Source organism: Gobio gobio (assembly GCF_949357685.1).
Source record: "Gobio gobio genome assembly, chromosome: 10".
Lineage (NCBI taxonomy): Eukaryota > Metazoa > Chordata > Actinopteri > Cypriniformes > Gobionidae > Gobio > Gobio gobio.
In genome coordinates this window covers 24,592,067-24,610,251 of record NC_137116.1, presented here as the reverse complement: position 1 = coordinate 24,610,251, position 18,185 = coordinate 24,592,067, and the positions used below count along the sequence as shown (strand labels likewise).

The window sequence follows — 18,185 nt, the reverse complement described above, 5'->3', positions numbered from 1 at the left end:
TTGAAAAAACGTTATAATGATCGTGTTAGTTGATCTGTAATGCGTGATGGGCAACACCATGTTAGTTTGTGCCGCAGTTCAGAGAATTGGATCTGTCGGATTTACAACACATCTCACTTCTCCTGAAATAGATGAAAGTGTGAGAAGAATAGAGTAAACGTTATAGTTACTTACACAATGTGTATCTGATATCAATAAAATATTGTCCATTTATATTTGATTGGATTGTTATTGCCGCTTCCATAGACATCAGTGTGTATTTTACAAACTATACATTATTTTTTTTGCTAGTACGTACGTGTATTTAAATGTCTGAAACCTAAAATAAAGATTATGAGGTTAAAAACACTGAATAGTTGTCATATATGTCAAGCGCTGAGTGTGTCCGTCTCTGGCTCAGCGCCAGCCAAAGCAAGAAATCAGCAATTTAGCAGTTGATCATGTGATGCACTGAACGTTCTAATCACACCAGTGATCATATGCCCCAGGAAACAGCCAAGACTGATCACACTGATCACAAAGGGTTAAACAAAGTGTTGTGCTTGCAACATCAGGTTCAATTCCCAAGAGAACACACATAGTGATAAAATGCATACTTTAAACACATTACAGGCTGCATTGGATAAAATGGTATATGTAAAACCATTTAATGTAATACTTTAATTTAATGTTAATTTAATGATATTATAAATTAAATATAAAGAAAAAATATATAATATAAATAAATATATATTTAATCAAAACTTTTTAAAAGACTACCATTTGGTAGGTTCACTGACTGATCTCTTTATAATGTATATTTTGTAATTTAGCTGTTATTTTAATGTTGATACAGTTACAGGTTTAATGTTGTAACAGGTTAACTTCAGTTTAGACATTAATATTATATGCGTTTCCTTATTTTTGGACATATATTATTGCATGTACGTGATGTCTATTTCTGATGTGTGACAGACAAGATAAAAAGTGTTTTATGTTTGACGATTGTGTCCTTGTTGGAGAGAGAGAAAGATAGGGGGTGTGTGTGTTTGTGTGAATATTGGGAGTGAGCCACTCTTTACAACTCCACCCCTCATGAAATGTCGCTGCAACTACAGCATACTGAACACTAAAAGACACACAGAGACAGAGAGAGAGAGAGAGAGAGAGAGAGAGAGAGAGAGAGAGAGAGAGAGAGAGAGAGAGAGAGAGAGAATTATCAGAGAGGGAGAGTGCTTTACCACTGTTGACTGTCGGCAGTGTCACTGCTCCTTTGAGCTTTTGGCAGTAGAAGCACCTCCACTCGCTCGCTCCACACACGCGACGGTAACACGCTGACTGAACCTCCTCCACTTCAGCTCAAACTCCACTTCAGCGGACTACTTCAAAAGGATGGCTGCGTATCTGCCTTTTCTCTGGTGGTTTCAAAAGCTTTTCTAAAAGTTCTTGGACCAGTTTTAACTCAGAATAAAAGGGGCTTTTTGTTTTCTTTCCTCCTACATCTGCAGTTCAGATGTGTGGAACATGGCATACATGTTTGCTTCAAATGCTACAGGACAGCTGGATATGCATGTTTTTTTTTTCAGGATGACTGAAGAATTTATGAAAAGAAATTGATGCTGTTGTTCAAGATTTGGAGATACGGGGGTATAAAGTGCAAGATTAAATACAGTATCGTCATGGCATCTCAATAACTTCTTTGAAGATCGAATAGACGTTCTGAGCACCTAGCTATGTCTCTTTGCTGCTGCTTGTTTCTGAAATTCAGTTTAAAAAAAATTGCATCTCTTGAATACTGAATACCTTGATCTCTAAATACTGAAATATGGCTAATGAGACCAACGGCACTGTCAATGAAGAACATTATCAAGTTATTCATCTGTTCGTCATAGTGATCATCATCATGATTATCATCGTGGGGAACCTTCTGGTCATCCTCGCCATAGCACGCACCTCCCAGCTGCAGACCACGACGAATATCTTCATCATGTCATTGGCATGTGCTGATCTCATAATGGGGATACTGGTGGTGCCACTGGCTGCCAAGATTGCTGTGACAGACAAATGGGGCCTTAGTACGAAATTGTGCGATTTATGGACATCGGTTGATGTTTTATGTGTCACCGCCAGTATAGAGACCCTTTGCATCATTGCGGTGGATCGCTATATTGCGATTACGCGGCCACTGCGGTATAAAGTGCTCCTGAATAAGTGTAGGGCTCGAATTATTGTTTGTGTTGTGTGGCTGGTCTCAGCTCTCATCTCCTTCGTCCCCATTATGAGCGGGCTCTGGCTTAAGGATGGCAATAGCACAAAAACATGTTACGAGAACGAATTGTGCTGTGATTTTGATACGAACATGACCTTTGCAATAATTTCTTCAGTGGTTTCATTCTACATCCCACTAATTATCATGATTTTCGTCTACGCACGTGTCTTTCTTATTGCCACACGGCAGGTAAAGCTAATTGACCAGAACCGTCTGAGGTTCCAAATTGAGTGCATGGGAAATCAGGTACAGACAGCGATTCATGGCAACAACAACTTGCCTTCGATGTGCAATAACGCCGGAGGGATGACGGCAAGGCGGAAAAGTTCCCGTAGGCGACCGTCAAGATTAACTGTTGTGAAGGAGCACAAGGCCCTCAAGACGCTGGGCATCATCATGGGCATCTTCACACTGTGCTGGCTGCCTTTCTTTGTGGCGAACATCATTAAGGTCTTTAATCCACACATGCCGAGCAAGGAATTTTTTCGTTACTTAAACTGGTTGGGCTACATCAACTCTGGCCTCAATCCCATCATCTACTGCCGAAGCCCAGAGTTTCGTGCAGCCTTCAAGAATCTTCTTGGCTGTCCCTGGATATCCTCGCTGAGAATGAACTTCCTTTACAAGGAGCTTCGGACTCGATGCCCCTGCATTCTGGGGTCTGCAGAGCCAGGAATGCCTGGAACATTCGAGAAGACCCCCACATCGCCAGGGACACTGACTGGGGAAAGGAGCAGCCAGAGCAGCTACAGGAGCGAGGAGCCGTCGCCCGGACCACCGCACTCCAACGGCAGCACGTTCTTCAGTGATTTCTCCGAACCAGAGACAGAGTTGTGAGTCTCGTTCTATTCTTACTTCTGGGCTGTCAGGTGTATACTTAAAAAACTACATGTAGATACAGAGTTTTACACTTTCCTTTATACTTTACCTTGCTGAGATTTATTTCAGCATTCACAATGTCTCTGAGTAATTTTTTCCAAGAAGCTTAGAAGAGCAAAACTGTATGCACTTCTTGATTATATATGTCAGTATTAGGTCTGCAGTGACGAATGACTGAAATCAATTTCCCTAAATCAGTGTCAGTAGGGCTCAATATCACATGTCCAGTGAATTTTAAACCTGCTGTAATCAGGTGACCTAAAGTTATGAATGCGCTTGTGGCGACTTTTCTCAGGGGGATACAGCCCTGTGAGAAGTGCGTCAAGGTTGAGCAGGGCAATGTTGAAGTTGTCTCGGATTACAGAGAGATTGAATGTGTACAACATTTCACGCAAAAACGAATTACTTGTTATGGTACTGCTTACGGTGGAATGTAAAGCAGCCAGGTGACGTTTGTGTAAGGGGGAAAATACAAGGTTTAAGCTCATAACTACTTGTGTTTATAGCTGTAAAACAGAAACAAGAGGGCCAGATAAACTTCATGCAGATGGTGGTTCCTTTGGGGAGCTACAGCACTTAATGTTTATGAGCAAAACTGGCACGAGGATGAATTCTTGCTCTGGTTTGAACATTTTGGCATTATCTTTAAAAGAACGCATGTCAGCAGAAAGGTATGAGGAATGGAACAGGACACAAGCTCTGATATGAAAGAGAAATCATGTGCTCTAAATCTAGCTCTTTCTCTTAAATGCCCAAGAGAACTGACCATCTTAAAAGAGGCAGACTTGGCCTTTTGTTGGGCGTTAAATTGTTGATAATGATTAAGTAACTTCTTTATATATAAAAAAAAGTATCTTTACTTGTTAAATATGAAAAACAGAAGCTGAAAAATATCATGATATATGATCATGAAATGTATCAGTCTCAAAAATATTCATGGCACCACTACATATTTTTATATATTTTGAGTGTCATCTTGATGAATAGCAGCAAGAATAATGGTGAATTCCCTAGAAATCAAAATGGGAGCAAGAAGAAAAAAAATACACCACGTAAAGTTTATACAAATGTTGATTTAACCCCCATCCCAAAACAGAGAGACACACGACTTTTAATATTAATCTTCATTTCTTCATCCAGACCCAAAAGATAATTAATCCAACAGTTTCCACAAGGATCCAAACACTTCAGTATTGTTTTGTTTCATAACGCATATGAATTGGGAACATTTTCTAGTCTGTCGGATTGACAATGTAAATAGTGATCCGATAATGTGGTAGTTACTCGCTGGAAGAGGCCAATTTTAAGATGTTTTTGTGGTTTTTCATTTGTACAAGCACAGAGCTTCTGCAACACAGAAAATAAATGCTTATACAACATTAAATATTTCCTAACAACAACAAAACTTTTTATATATATATATATATATATATATATATATATATATATATATATATATATATATATATATATATATATATATATATATATATATATATATATATATATATATATATATATATATATATATATATATATATGGGTATATATGTATAATGGTTTTTTTTATATTTATAAAATAGTGAACATGTCACAGATAATAAAAACAATTCTAAAATAGGAATTGTATATCAGAATTGGTTTTGTTTAGTATATAAAGGCTTTTCAGGAAATACTTTTCCTAGAATGGGGGAGACACACTTGACTATCACAGTACAGGGTTAACAGCAGCTGTTACAAGGGGCTGGGTGGGCAAGCCCTGGAGACATTTCCTAGCCACAATTAAGTGGAAATAATGCACACACATACGCATCTCACATTCAAACACAGTCATGTCCACCAGACACCACAGGAGAGAGAAATCACAGTTTTCTGCGTTTTGAGGAAATAATAATAAAAAAAAGTTTTGAGGAAATAATAATAAAAAAAAGCATATGTAATCTTTCTCTCATCAGAAAACAATTATGTTCTAATTTATAAAGGGAACATTTATTTTATATCACAAATGTAAAGCTAATTTTTCTCTTGAGGGACATGAAGTACAAGCAGCTAAAACCACGACAGACTTCATGTGAGGAGTAAAAAGGTTGTGGCGGAGAGCAAAAGGGGAGAGAAAGGAACAACTTAAAGTAATTCTGAGCGACTTCAATCTCCAAATGCTTGAAGCTGTGAGTTCACTGGTGTCAGGAGGCCCATTTCAACAAACAAATCACATTATTCAGCGTATAGCTCACCAACTTACGAGTCCATTGAGTAAAATTTGATCAGCTGTGATGTCTGAAGCCCTTTTATGTAAACTGTGTACTTCGTTTTTCGCACACCGTGACCAGGTCTCCAGTGAGATTTATTTAACATGGGTGCAGCTCGAACATTATGTCTAGCAAAATGTAATAAGACAAAATGAGCATTTTGAGTATTTTTAGTGCAGTGTATTATGAAAGGTGCCCTTGCAGACATACAGTAATTCAAATAATAACAGATGGAAGATAATGTGGTTTGTTTAACGGGAAGTCAACATTTTGCTGCTCTGTGCTGCTGATGGGTACATTTTGTGTTGCTGACAGAAACACGCAAATAAAGCCACAACGGTTGCTTTGTGTTTCAGTGAGCACATTGAGAAAGGGTTGAAACACTATTGATTAACCCTCTGCGAGAAAGAGCTTTACAAAGAAACTTGTTGCCAAACTGCTGTAGAAGCTAAATATATGGATTTATTGTGGTCCATAAATTTGTTGCTACCTCTAAATTAACTTGTGTGGGTGAGAATGAGGTGGTTTCTGTGGTGTTTTTTTGGCAAGTTTTAGGGCCCCTCTGTTACTTCTCTAACACCCCCAGGAGCTGATAAACTTTATCACTGAAACACAACACTTCCGCCTTTGAGGAGCTGTTTACGACCTTAACAGAGCAAGCACAACCAATGCTCGCAGCGAAGGCAAGATAGTAAGCAAACACTTAACAGAAAACTTAAATTTCTTCATGGAAATGAGAAAATATTATTATATTTTTGTTCATCAGGATTTCACAAACTATAACTAATATATATATATATATATATATATATATATATATATATATATATATATATATATATATATATATATATACACACACAGAAAAGAAAGAAAAAAATGTATGACTAGGGAGCCACTTTTCTTTTGTTGACAAATTAAATGATCACTTGATTAAGATGGTTGTTATAATAACATAATTAAAATAACAATACAAATCATATAATAATATAACATTTACAATAATAATATATGTATACCGTCCCACTTTATATTAAATGGCCTTAACTACTATGTACTTACATCAAAAAATAAGCACAATGTACTTATTGTGTTCATATTGTATTGCAAAACACTTTTGCTGATATTGAAGTGGGATACGGGTAAAGTTAGGGACAGGTGTGGCGGTATGTGGTGGTAGTTTAAGGGTAGGGTTAGGTGTAAGGGAAGTGTAAACAGTGTAAGTATAAATGTAACTACAGAAATTAATTACAGATGTAATTACATGCAGGTCAATTTTAAAATGTAAGTACAATGTAAAAACATGTATGTACACAATAGTGCATTGTATCAAATTATTAATTTAAATGTTAGTATATAGTAGTTAAGGCCATATAAAGTGGGTCCATGTATACTTATAAAATACTATTGTTAATTTATAAATAATGGATGAATGTATTTTAATTAGTCTGTAAAAAGATTAACTGAAAATCTTCTGACTATAAAGTATTAGACATATCCGAAAAATGACTCGCGGTTTAGTGTTACAGTCCGCTGTGAACGATTAACTTTGAACATTGAAGGCTGTTTCATTAATCTTGACAGACTTATTAAAAAGTTCTGATTAATAAAGAGATCTTCCAGTGAATCAGACTTCAGCTTGTGCTATGTTTGTCATTGCGTGCAGAAAACAAAGTCATGTGGGCTAACAGGATGATCTTTGATGAAACACGATATAAATGCGCGCAAAGTTTTCCCCACTATCACCAGTGGTGACCACATATTCAAATATTATTGCACATTTTTATTTTTGTCGCATTTGCAACTATTTTAGCAGCCGTCTGGAGCTCCTGTTTGATTTGAACTGTGTTCAATGTTTTTGCATCATAGGTTTGTGCTCCATTTTGGCATATTATCTGCAAGTATCAAAGGTCAGTAAACATAGCGGTGAACGCAGACCTTAGTCCAACACATTTGCATACTAAAATCAAAGACTGTTTTGAGTGGAGCACGTCCAGTTGTTCTCTGCTGATGTTCGGCCAAAAGAAATAAGTTGCGTTCACCTATCCATACAACGTGCAAGTTGAATGGACAGATCAAAAGTAAAGTTTTGTTGGGAAAATAATCAAATGAGTTAATGTAGGACACTAGACAGGGCAAAAAGTATCTACACTTCTCTCTGCATTACTCCATAGGATCACAATTTTCGACTTTAAAAATGAACAGTTGTTTTTCAAAAATGGAACAGCATTAAATCAGGATATTCTTTCATTGTGAGCAAGCCTGGAAATTTCCATTTGCTGGATTTAAAAAAAACTGTGCCATGCCGTATGATATTCTACAAATTAGGATGTCTGTTCCATCTGATCATGACTCCACTGATTTAAAAAACATTTGCGAAACGGGCTGTTACTGTACGGCTGTCTGACACCTGTGTGCGTATTTTTCTGGAGCCTGACTTTACAAACAGGTGCTTAATCACTGAATAGGTTTATGAGGAAGAACACAATACAGCTGACAAGCCGAGGCTGGTATAATGGCTTATCTGCTCTCATCGCCTTCATTGCTGTAACAGTGGGGCACCATGTTTCCACAGATCAGAGGTTTAATCGCCACCATCAGCTACTGGTATCGCTCTCTGGCTACTGTTGATCTTTACAAGAAAGGGGACAAAGATTGGCTCGTGATTGATAAATAACTGAGTGGCACAACAGGTTTCGGTTTGAGATCTCAAATCAAGGAGCGGCAGAGTAGAGGGAGTTAAACACCTTTCTTTTTTTCTCTGTTCCATTCAAAGGGATACTTTAGCCACAGCAATTAAAAAACTTGTCATTTACTCACCCTCATGTCATGCAAAAAGAGAATTTTTGAAGAAGCTATTGGTTAATCTTTTCAACACAATTACAATGACTACATTTACAGGCACCCTCATAATGCTATTATAATTAAAATTCACCTCATGTAAATGCAATACTTCGATGACATTGATGTGATTAAGCTCATAATCATAGCAACCATAATCATAAAATATGTAGCATATTTTTGATTTTAATTACAATAAACAGTAAAAAAAAGTTGCTGCCTAAAGTTTTTAAGTCATTTCAACTTAAATTACATTAAACTGACTTTAAAAAACGAGTTGAATTTTCTATAACTTAAAGGGATAGTTCCTCCAAAGATGAAAATTATCCCATTATTTACTCACCCTCTAGCCATCCTAGGTGTATATGTCATTTTTCTTTCAGACGAATACAATCGAAGTTAAATAAAAAAATATCCTGGCTAATCCAAGCTTTATAATGGCAGGCCAAAATTTGAAGGCCAAAAAATCCATCCATTATAAAAGTAATCCCACATTTTTGCAGTGCATGTAAACATTATAATCAATCTATTCCACTCTGACCAAAGTGCACGTGCTTGTGACGTACACGGGTGACATTGTCATGCACAGATTCATAAACTATAAAGTAGGCTTTAAAGTAGACATTTTTGGAGTAATGAACAAATGTAGTTCATGTTGACAATGTTGCGCGACATGAATATATTGCAGTATAGCCTACTGATAGGCGAAAATATCGCAATAAAACGTTTTAGGCACATCACTGAAAAAAAGTTCTGTAGAAATGCGTGTTTCAGATTGTTGTAGATTAAAACAGTGGCCAGATCTACCACATGAGTTCATCATTTGTGCTGTGCCTGTAAAAAATAACCACCATTCTTAACAAATAATCAGAATGAAAATTGCCAGTAAACGGGAGTGAAGAGGTTTGCCCTTGTCATGAAAATATCTTACTGTGATTAAGTCCGTAATAATCACATTATTGGAGCCCAATGTATGAAGACCAAACAGGATCCAAAAAACAACTTAAATGCATCATAATAAAAGCAGTTCATATACAACTATATTCAAGAAGCCATGAATAATTTTTGAACAAAAGTTGAATCTTTTCTGGCTGATCCATTTCACAAAACTTTAAATGATTCGTTCACAAATCAGACTGATTTGATTCTCAGCTCATAGTAGCGGAACATTTTATATATTATACCAATATGGTGCTTTTGCATCCATTGAGTAATTAATAATTATATTTAATTTTATTTTTTGAATGAACTATTTATTTGAAGTGTGTGCAATCACATATAACAAAAGTGAAATGACCAGTAATATTTCAACAATGAATATGCCCAGATGGCCTTTAGTTTCCGAATAACTCCCTCTGTACATGTGCATTGATCCATATGTTGTACATCAGCGCATGCCTTCAAATGATTGCTCTATCATTCTCTGTGAAAACAGAGCTGGAGCAAAAGAAAGAATGGCAGAAAAAAGTGCAGACAGAATAAGCAATGAGGTAATTCTCTGCAACAGGATATGAACTCAATATGGAAAAGAGCTCTTTTAGCCACAATTATAGAGCAAATCGGCAAGATCTAGCAATCCCATATCTGCCTGCTATGAGATGACCTCACTGTTATTCTCATTTCAGGAGATGATCCCTTTCTGAGGACACCTGAGTTTAAGCTTATAACTCTTTATCAGCAGAGGCTGTGGCATCCATTCAGTTTATACGGTTTACCCTCATCCGTTCCTCTGGTCATTTTGACCCAAAATGAATTTTTGAAATTAACCTAGTGTTAGTGTTCATCAGAGTGGTCCAAGACCTTACGACTTGAAACCGCTTGAACCATGAATACACACACACACACACAAAAAAATTACTGGATCCGTGGAGTTTGTGGTTGAAATTAAAAACAAATCAGTCCAATTTGACCCCCTTATGAATGAATGGAATGCTTCAGTATACATAGAAAAACCTAAAAAATTAAAACTAATTAAAACTAAGCTTTACAAAAAATATATATATATATTATAATGTCTACATATCTGAATGCATTCTGAAGAGAGAAACACAAGAACTAACTTTAGGACCCAGCGTAGTTAAAGCCAGACCTTCAGACTGACGGCAGAAGGTCTGGACTCTATCGCAGGTTTCATTGGTCAAGGACCGCCGAAGAGGACGCTTGACTGACCTGTACCTCAACCAATCACAGTTTTGTTTTGTTCCGCGTCATGTTTAGTGCCGTGAAAATGTAAAGTCAGACCGGCATGCATCCATAAATTATTCATTCAATGAACGTTGTGCAAGTTTACTGCAACAATGGAGCATCGAACTTCACATACTTTTGAAAATCCAGCGTTGAACATGGTAAGTGCACATTGTCACAGTTGTAAACACGACGGTGTTCTTCTTCCACGAGGGAGTTTGGCATCACAGCATTTGTTTCTAGACGGACCGTTAAAGATTACGTGTTCAGCCGACGGTCCTTGGCCGTGACGTCTGAGGCTGAAACTAGACCCAGCGGAACAGCTAATTTGCTCCACATAGAGCTATAAGCCCATCAAGTGGCAAGAGTCATGAAATATCATGTTATAATTTTTTTTTTCCCACAAGAGGTCAGCAGAGACACCCAATGTGAGATATTCTGAGCTGAATTAAAGGATTAGTTCACTTCAAAATGAAAATTTCCTGATAATTTATCCCCCATATTATCCAAGATGTTCATGTCTTTCTTTCTTCAGTCAAAAAACATGCAGGATTTTTCTTCTTTTGCAACCAACGGGTTGAAGGTCCAAATCAATGCAGTTTCAATGGGCTTCGAATTGCTTCAAAGGGCTCTGCGCGATCCCAGACGAGGAATAGGGTCTTATCTAGCAAAACCATCAGTCATTTTCCCAGAAAAAAGTACATTTATAAATTTTAACCTAAATTGCTTGTGCTGCTCTGCGACGCGCCACAGATTGCGGAATCACTTCGGTTATAATTACGTTATAAAAACTAATACAAACATTCTCTAGCAAAAAAAAAGGTAAAACAATGATGTCGGATGATTTAGAAGTTGAAATTGAGTGTTTTTGGTAAAGGGCGTTTGTATTAGTCTTCACACGTTAGCTTGGGGCGGTACTTCCTCCTACGTCTAGCGTGACCTTTACGACACGATTACGCAATACATGGCAAGTCGCAGAGCAGCACAAGATGAGCAATTTAGGTTTAAAAAATATATATAATAAGGATAAATAGTAAGGATAAATATAAATGTAAATTTTTTCTTGAAAATGACCAATGGATTGGCTAGATAAGATACTATTCCTCAGCTGGGATCGTGCAGAGCCTCTGAAGCCGTTCGAAGACCTTTGAAACTGCATTGATTTGGACCTTCAACCATTGGTTGCCATAAAAGTCCATTATGTGGAGAAAAATCCTGGAATGTTTTCCTCAAAAAACTTAATTTCTTTTCGACTGAAGAAAGAATGACACGAACACATTGGATGAGATGGGGGTGAGTAAAATATCAGGAAATTTTCCTTTTGGAGTGAACTAATCCTTTAACGGGGTTGTGCATGAAAAGTTATTTTGAATTTGCTTAATTTATATTATTTATTGATAAAATCGAGTAATTTAAATGTACATTAATTATACAGTATATATATAAAAAAGTTAGACATGCAATTTCAGAAATGTGACTGGTATCATTGTAATACCATTACTTCTGCTTGCACTCTTAAAAATAAAGGATCTTTATTGGCATCAATGGTTTCATTAAGAACCTATGGAACCTTTCTAATGCACAAAAGGTCCTTTATAGTTGAAAAAGTTTCTTCAGATTATTAAAATATTCTTTGCACTTCCTTTTATAAGAACGTTTCACTGAAAGGTTCTTTGAGGAACCCAACATGGCGGTTCTATGGCATCACTAAGATACTCTTTTGAGAACTTTATTTTTAAAAGTATGGGGTCACCTTGGCTGCAGCAAAAACACATTTGTAGAAAAATATAATAAAACAAATCAAACTAAAGCAATTGAGTCAATATCAACAGAGTACACCAATAAGAGAGATTAATATTTATTTTACAGTAGATCAGTATAGTTATTAAACTTAAAATGGCCTTGGTGCCTCTCCCCAGCAGATTATGGGAGCATTATTTTGACAGAGCACTTTAATAATAATAATTCCATATTTGCATACCACTTTTCTGCATGCTGCTTAAATCGGGAGAAATCTTCTTAACCATGCCCTATGCTGCACAGTGAAGTCGAGACATAAAATTATATGCTATAAGTATAACATATAAGATATATGAATTAATACCAATAAATATAGCAATGTGACCGTACTGATATCAGAATCAGAATCAGAATCAGAAAGAGCTTTATTGCCAAGTGTGCTTGCACACACACAAGGAATTTTTCTTGGTGCTGAAGCTTCCAGTGCACATATACAATACAAGCACAACAAGAACATAGTAATACAAACTATAAGAATAAAAATATGAAAAAAGCATTAAAAAAATATTAGGTCACAGTTACGTTTAGTCAGAATAAACATTTACAGATTATAAACATATTTACAGTATGTGAGTAGTATGAATAAATATAAATATCTCCTGAGTTTAGAAGATATTGCACTAAACAGTGGGAGTATTGCAAATATACGAGATCATCAGGATCTCATCTTAACGTCTTATCCAAAGAATGGTGTTTTTTTACTGTAATCTCCCCATCACAATTCAGATATATAATTATCAAGTCAAAAGTTAAGTATAATTATTTTGCCATCTAAACACCAGGATCTGCTGACATGTAGTACGTGTTTAATAATGCACTGGCTCGTATGGATGTCTTGATTTTGGAAAGCAAACATGCACTTTTGATTCAACACTGAACTTGATGAACTCTACTAGTAACAGACGACTGAACTTTAGATCCATTAAAGCTTATTACATCAGGGCTCCAGACAAAAATATAAATTAAGGAGCCATTGGCATTGCAATCATATGGGCGGTGTTGAATTTCATTTTTAGCTCCTTCCATTCCTTCTCATGAAGACAACAGTTTGAGTAAAGATATGAGGGATTATGTGATATAGTGCATATATTTAGCAACATGCCCCTTTCTATAGTAATTTTTCTAGCTGACTAATGAGTTTATGAGCATTGAATGGCTTTTCTGAGGTAAATTTGACGTTACATGACATGATTGTTCTTAAAGGGTTAGTTCACCCAAAAATGAAAATTAGCCCATTATTTACTCACCCTCAAGTCATCCTAGGTGTATATGGCATTCTTCTTTCAGACAAATAAAATCGGAGTTATATTAAAAAAGTCCTGGCTAATCCAAGCATTATAATGGCAGTGATTGTTGCTCTGTTTCTGAAGTCCATAAAAGTGCATCTGTCTGCCATATAATGTGCTCCACACGGCTCCGGGGGGGTTAATAAAGGCCTTCTGAAGCGAGTCGATGCGTTTGTGTAAGAAAAATATCCATATTTAAAATAACCCTTTAAGCCGTTTTATACAAGCTGTTTCCAAGGTCGAAATGCTGATGGAGCGATCTGTCAGGCCACATTAAAGAGCGCCAAAAAGTTTACTAAAATTAACAAAAAAGTTAACAGTTTGTTGACAAGGTGACAGTTCAGTACAAATCTTCCTGAAATTATGGATGGCTGCTCTACAAATACAGGGCTCTAAAAATTTCTAAATCACTGGTAGCCCTTCGGGCAGGCACTCTTCAGATTTGTATTGGCACTTCACAGCCGTTACACGTTACATACTTGATACACAGTTGATTCGTCCTGTTAAACTACTTCACTAAAACGCTCCCACATGTTATTTGACTTTCCCACATTTTGTTTTTAATTTAGTAAATTCTGCAAATTAGTACCTGAAGAAAAAAAATTTTTTTTAAACAATCATTATGTTTGAAAATTTGCGTAACCTTGTTAAGTTAGTGCATATTTTTAGGTAAAACTGTTAATTTATTAAGCAATATGGGGAGAAGGGTTTTTCCTTTGTGTTTAATATACTGTCCATGCTCTAGGCATGTTATCTTTGATTTGTTTTCCTTGAAGAGACGCTGTTTTTGAAAACGAAAGTGAAAGAGTGGGGCACGTTCGTTGCGTTTTACATGTCTTTAAGACAATCAACACATTAATTATTTATCCCGCATCCACCCGCAATTTATTACAATGTTATGTTTTATTATTTGGTCCGCCCGACCCGCGGATATAACCACGATCCGCTCATCGGGAACACACTCAAACACATATAAGCACACACATACTTTGTCTAAACTTCACTGCGGACAAATAGGCATGATCAAAAACATATGTTTCCTTCAGATAACAAGTCAAGAGAGTCAACAACGCAAAGCAATAAATGTATTGTATTCACTATTTAAAATAGGAAGATACCATAGCCCCGGGACGTCGGGCTAGTGACTTTGCGAGCCCAGAAATAACATGAAGTTCTGGCAGTAACAGAAAACAGCAAATTGTAAAATATAATGAGAATAAGAATCCATATCAGTATAAATTAAAAATGATAATTGACAAAAAAAACAAAAAAAAATTGTTCACTGTAACTTTGCTTTGTGTCGTCTCATTTAATTACGTCAATACAACAAAAGATGTGATGGGCTACTCATCACAGAACATGCCGGTAAAAAGGCACACCATTTTTCTAAATGATATCACTCGCAAATTAATATTTTTGGTCGCAAATGCAACCGTTTTAGTCGCAGTCTGGAGCCCTGTACATGTAAAATATCACAGGAGCTTGTTCCGAAAAGTTATCGGAAACTTTGCACACCGCCTTGGTGAACAATCATTTATTGAAATTGGAAATTGGATTGATTGTCATAGTCAATCGAACACCTAGAGAATAATAAAACCAGGGATGCCACATGGTTAAAAGGATAATGGTTTAGGTTGTTGAAAAACTATATTTGCTGAGTGTCAGAAATATGTGGTTTCGCTTGTTTTGCATGTCGTGCTGAGATCAGAGTTCTCCTCTTGCAGGAAATGTGGAGATGGCTTTCAAACAGCAGGAGAATCATAACTCAGGCAGCCGCAACAGTCAAAACCTCAGGAATAAAAGAGCATAAAAGCAGTGTCTGAGAGTGTAATAGTCTACCTGGAGAGGTTTTTCTTTCCAAAGAAGAGATCTAGGTATGGCCCCATACCCATATCAACACCTTAAGAGGCTTTGCAAGGCTGTCACGTATACAGCAGGCGAGGGGTGTGGGGGCAGTGGAGTAAATGTTTCCCATGGTTCAGTTGCAACAAATAGAGCTCTTTTTCTAGCCTCAAAAGGACTTTTGACAGCTAAAAGGAAATTCCACCAATTTTTCAAAATGTCCTCAATATGTTGGTGCACAGATGTAGACAAGGCCACTTTGTATTATTACAGGCACCTCACAAATCGTTGGCCATTGCAAAACAGCTTTGGAAAAAAGGAAAACGACTAAAAAGTCATGAGATGTAAAGGAAGCTGTCACATTAACTAAACCAGAAATATATAAAAAATGTTATGGGTAATTAATGAAGACTTTATTATTGCAAAACCTCTACCTGCTGGCTTTACAACATTTAGGCACTTAAGCTTAATACATTTCAAGACAGAAGCCTTGTATGGGTCATGAACTGGCTTTTCTTTATACTGTTCTCTGAGGTCAACTTATTACGTTCGCGTGGTTTTTACATTCAAAAACATCATAATTAATAAGTAATAGGCTATTTTCGACCCTGGTTTTGAGCCTAGCTCCTGGAACACTCTGTTTTTATGCCGCATTTCAAGACTTGGAAGTAAACGGCCACTGCCATGATTGGATAACAGTTTTGCATATTATACTGAGTTTCGGCTCCCCCGTGAGGAATTGTTTTGAAAACTTCCAATGTGGAGAAATGGCAACCGGATTCGCCCACAGCGCTCGCAAAATGTCTTTATTAAACAAACACAATGATTTATTCTCTCATCCACCCGCAATTGATTGGAATGCTATTTTTTATTACTTGGCCGGCCCGAACCGTGCATAACAAAAACACACACACGCATGTGTATTTCACTATTTAAGATAGTCACAAATCACAGGACAATGAACCAACAACAAATACAAAGCCTGTGACAGCGTGAAAGTTATGTTTAGTTAGACATGTACATAATCAGTAGATATCAAACGTAACAATGCAATACTATCACATGTTAAAAAACTTGTGTTGCATCATTTCTGTCAGATCCAGAACCCAAAGCATTGTTTTTTAATCTCATCCAGTCTCTTGTTTACAAACGAATCCAGTGAAATGAAGCCAACAAATGCAATGTCTTCCCCACGTGAGCTGGATCTTCATTAAAAATAAAGTTCAACCATGCATTTTGGAATCCAAAGGAAGCTTATAGCATGTTTGAAACATGCCATAAGCTTTATTGCTTGGAAGTTTGATCCGGTTTAGCTCCATGTAGGCCTGTTATTTATCGAACAACTTGTTTTACAGAATCTTATACAATTTTCCTGGATGAAAACAAATGTACGCATGTTATTTAAGGGATGTTTAGATATATTTATTACAAAAGATGCAGAAAAGAAGAAATAATACGTATATCTATTGGTTTGGGTCACATTTTGAGGTGATTCTTCTAGAATCTAAACCATAGAGATACTGTGCATGCGAGTGATCCTTAATCTCCAGTGGGACAGCAAATAAACTCACCAAAATTAGTTTAAGCTGTCATTGGCTCAGATCTTAATTCAATCTTTGGCGACATGATTTGTATAGCCGGTTGCAGATGATCTTAATGTTCCTTTCTAGGCTGTGCTCCTCTCTCTCATTCTGCCAAAACAGCTGCGTAATAAAGTCAATATCTCTGCATTTCCAAATTTTTCATGAGAGGCAAGAGTCAAGTTTTCACATCAAAAGTAGAGAGGAGCAGCTGCTCCGGTCTCACAGACCGCTTTGGCACATTTTATTATGGTTATGATACAGTGTGATTTTTGAGTCAGTGGCCAGCAGCTGTGCGGATTAAAGCCTGTTTATGAGGTGATGACATTCACACCGAAGCCTCGTTCACACGGACCTAGATTTTATTGCTGGAGATCGTCAAATGTCTGTATTATTGGTGGCTTATATGTTAGATGGCTAATATTGGGCGTAGCTTTTGAAAATTAAACAATATTAAATATGATTAGCTTAAAAACTCATATCTGAGCCTTACTGATGTGGCATGAGGGTTCATTAGAGCCTCAAAAAGTTGGTAAACACTGCCCCATGGTACGATTTTAGAGTGAACATCGAGCACTCTGTCATTCTCCATGCAACATTGATCACACACTCATCAAAACATGCACCCAGTACCGTCGCAAGGGCTGTGCCAAGTGTGCGACCGCACAGGGCCTCGCGCAAAAGTAAAGCGACTGCTGACTTGATGATGTAAAACCAATAGTTAAAGTTCATGTTTTTGTCCTTCAAAAAAGTTAATAGTTAAAAAACATAGCTAAAAATGTGTATCGTGATGCTTTATTATTCTGCTGGTTAAAAATGTATTATGCAGTAACTTGCAATAGCCTATTTCTCTGTGAATGAAACTGTGCGTGTGCCAGTAATGCATGCGCATACATGTCAGTCAGCGGGCATCGCACATCAGGCTCATAGAGCTTTATCACAGTCCATTCAAATTCTGATTTTGGCCGCCTCTGAAATGGGTCAAACCATAGATATTACCTAAGAAGTTCAAGTAAATACGCTAGAAATGCGTGCTCATTCAAGGATATGAATTTATTGCATTGACGGAGAAAGCACGGACGCCTGAATTTCATCTGACGGTATGCACAAAAAGGTTTTTTATTTAACACTATTAAAGTTAAATAAGCGTAGCCCAATTACTCACCTTTCAGAGCATCAGTGAGAGCAATGGCACCGCAGAACGAGTAAAGCCTACTCAATCTCTAGACGTTTTAAATATTTTTAAAACTGAAAACTGCAAAAAGCAACGAAATTG

General features: G+C 36.8%; 1 protein-coding gene across 1 annotated transcript in view; it reads left to right on the top strand.

Moving 5' to 3' along the window:
* Positions 1-1,103: 1,103 nt before the first annotated feature.
* adrb3a (adrenoceptor beta 3a) overlaps positions 1,104-18,185 on the top strand; it is a 39,465-nt gene continuing 22,383 nt past the window's right edge. Inside the window, exon 1 of the mRNA XM_079827379.1 lies at positions 1,104-3,081. Within this exon, the coding sequence (XP_079683505.1) occupies positions 1,805-3,081 (1,277 nt within the window). The 5' untranslated portion in view covers positions 1,104-1,804. The remainder of the gene's footprint in view (positions 3,082-18,185) is intronic.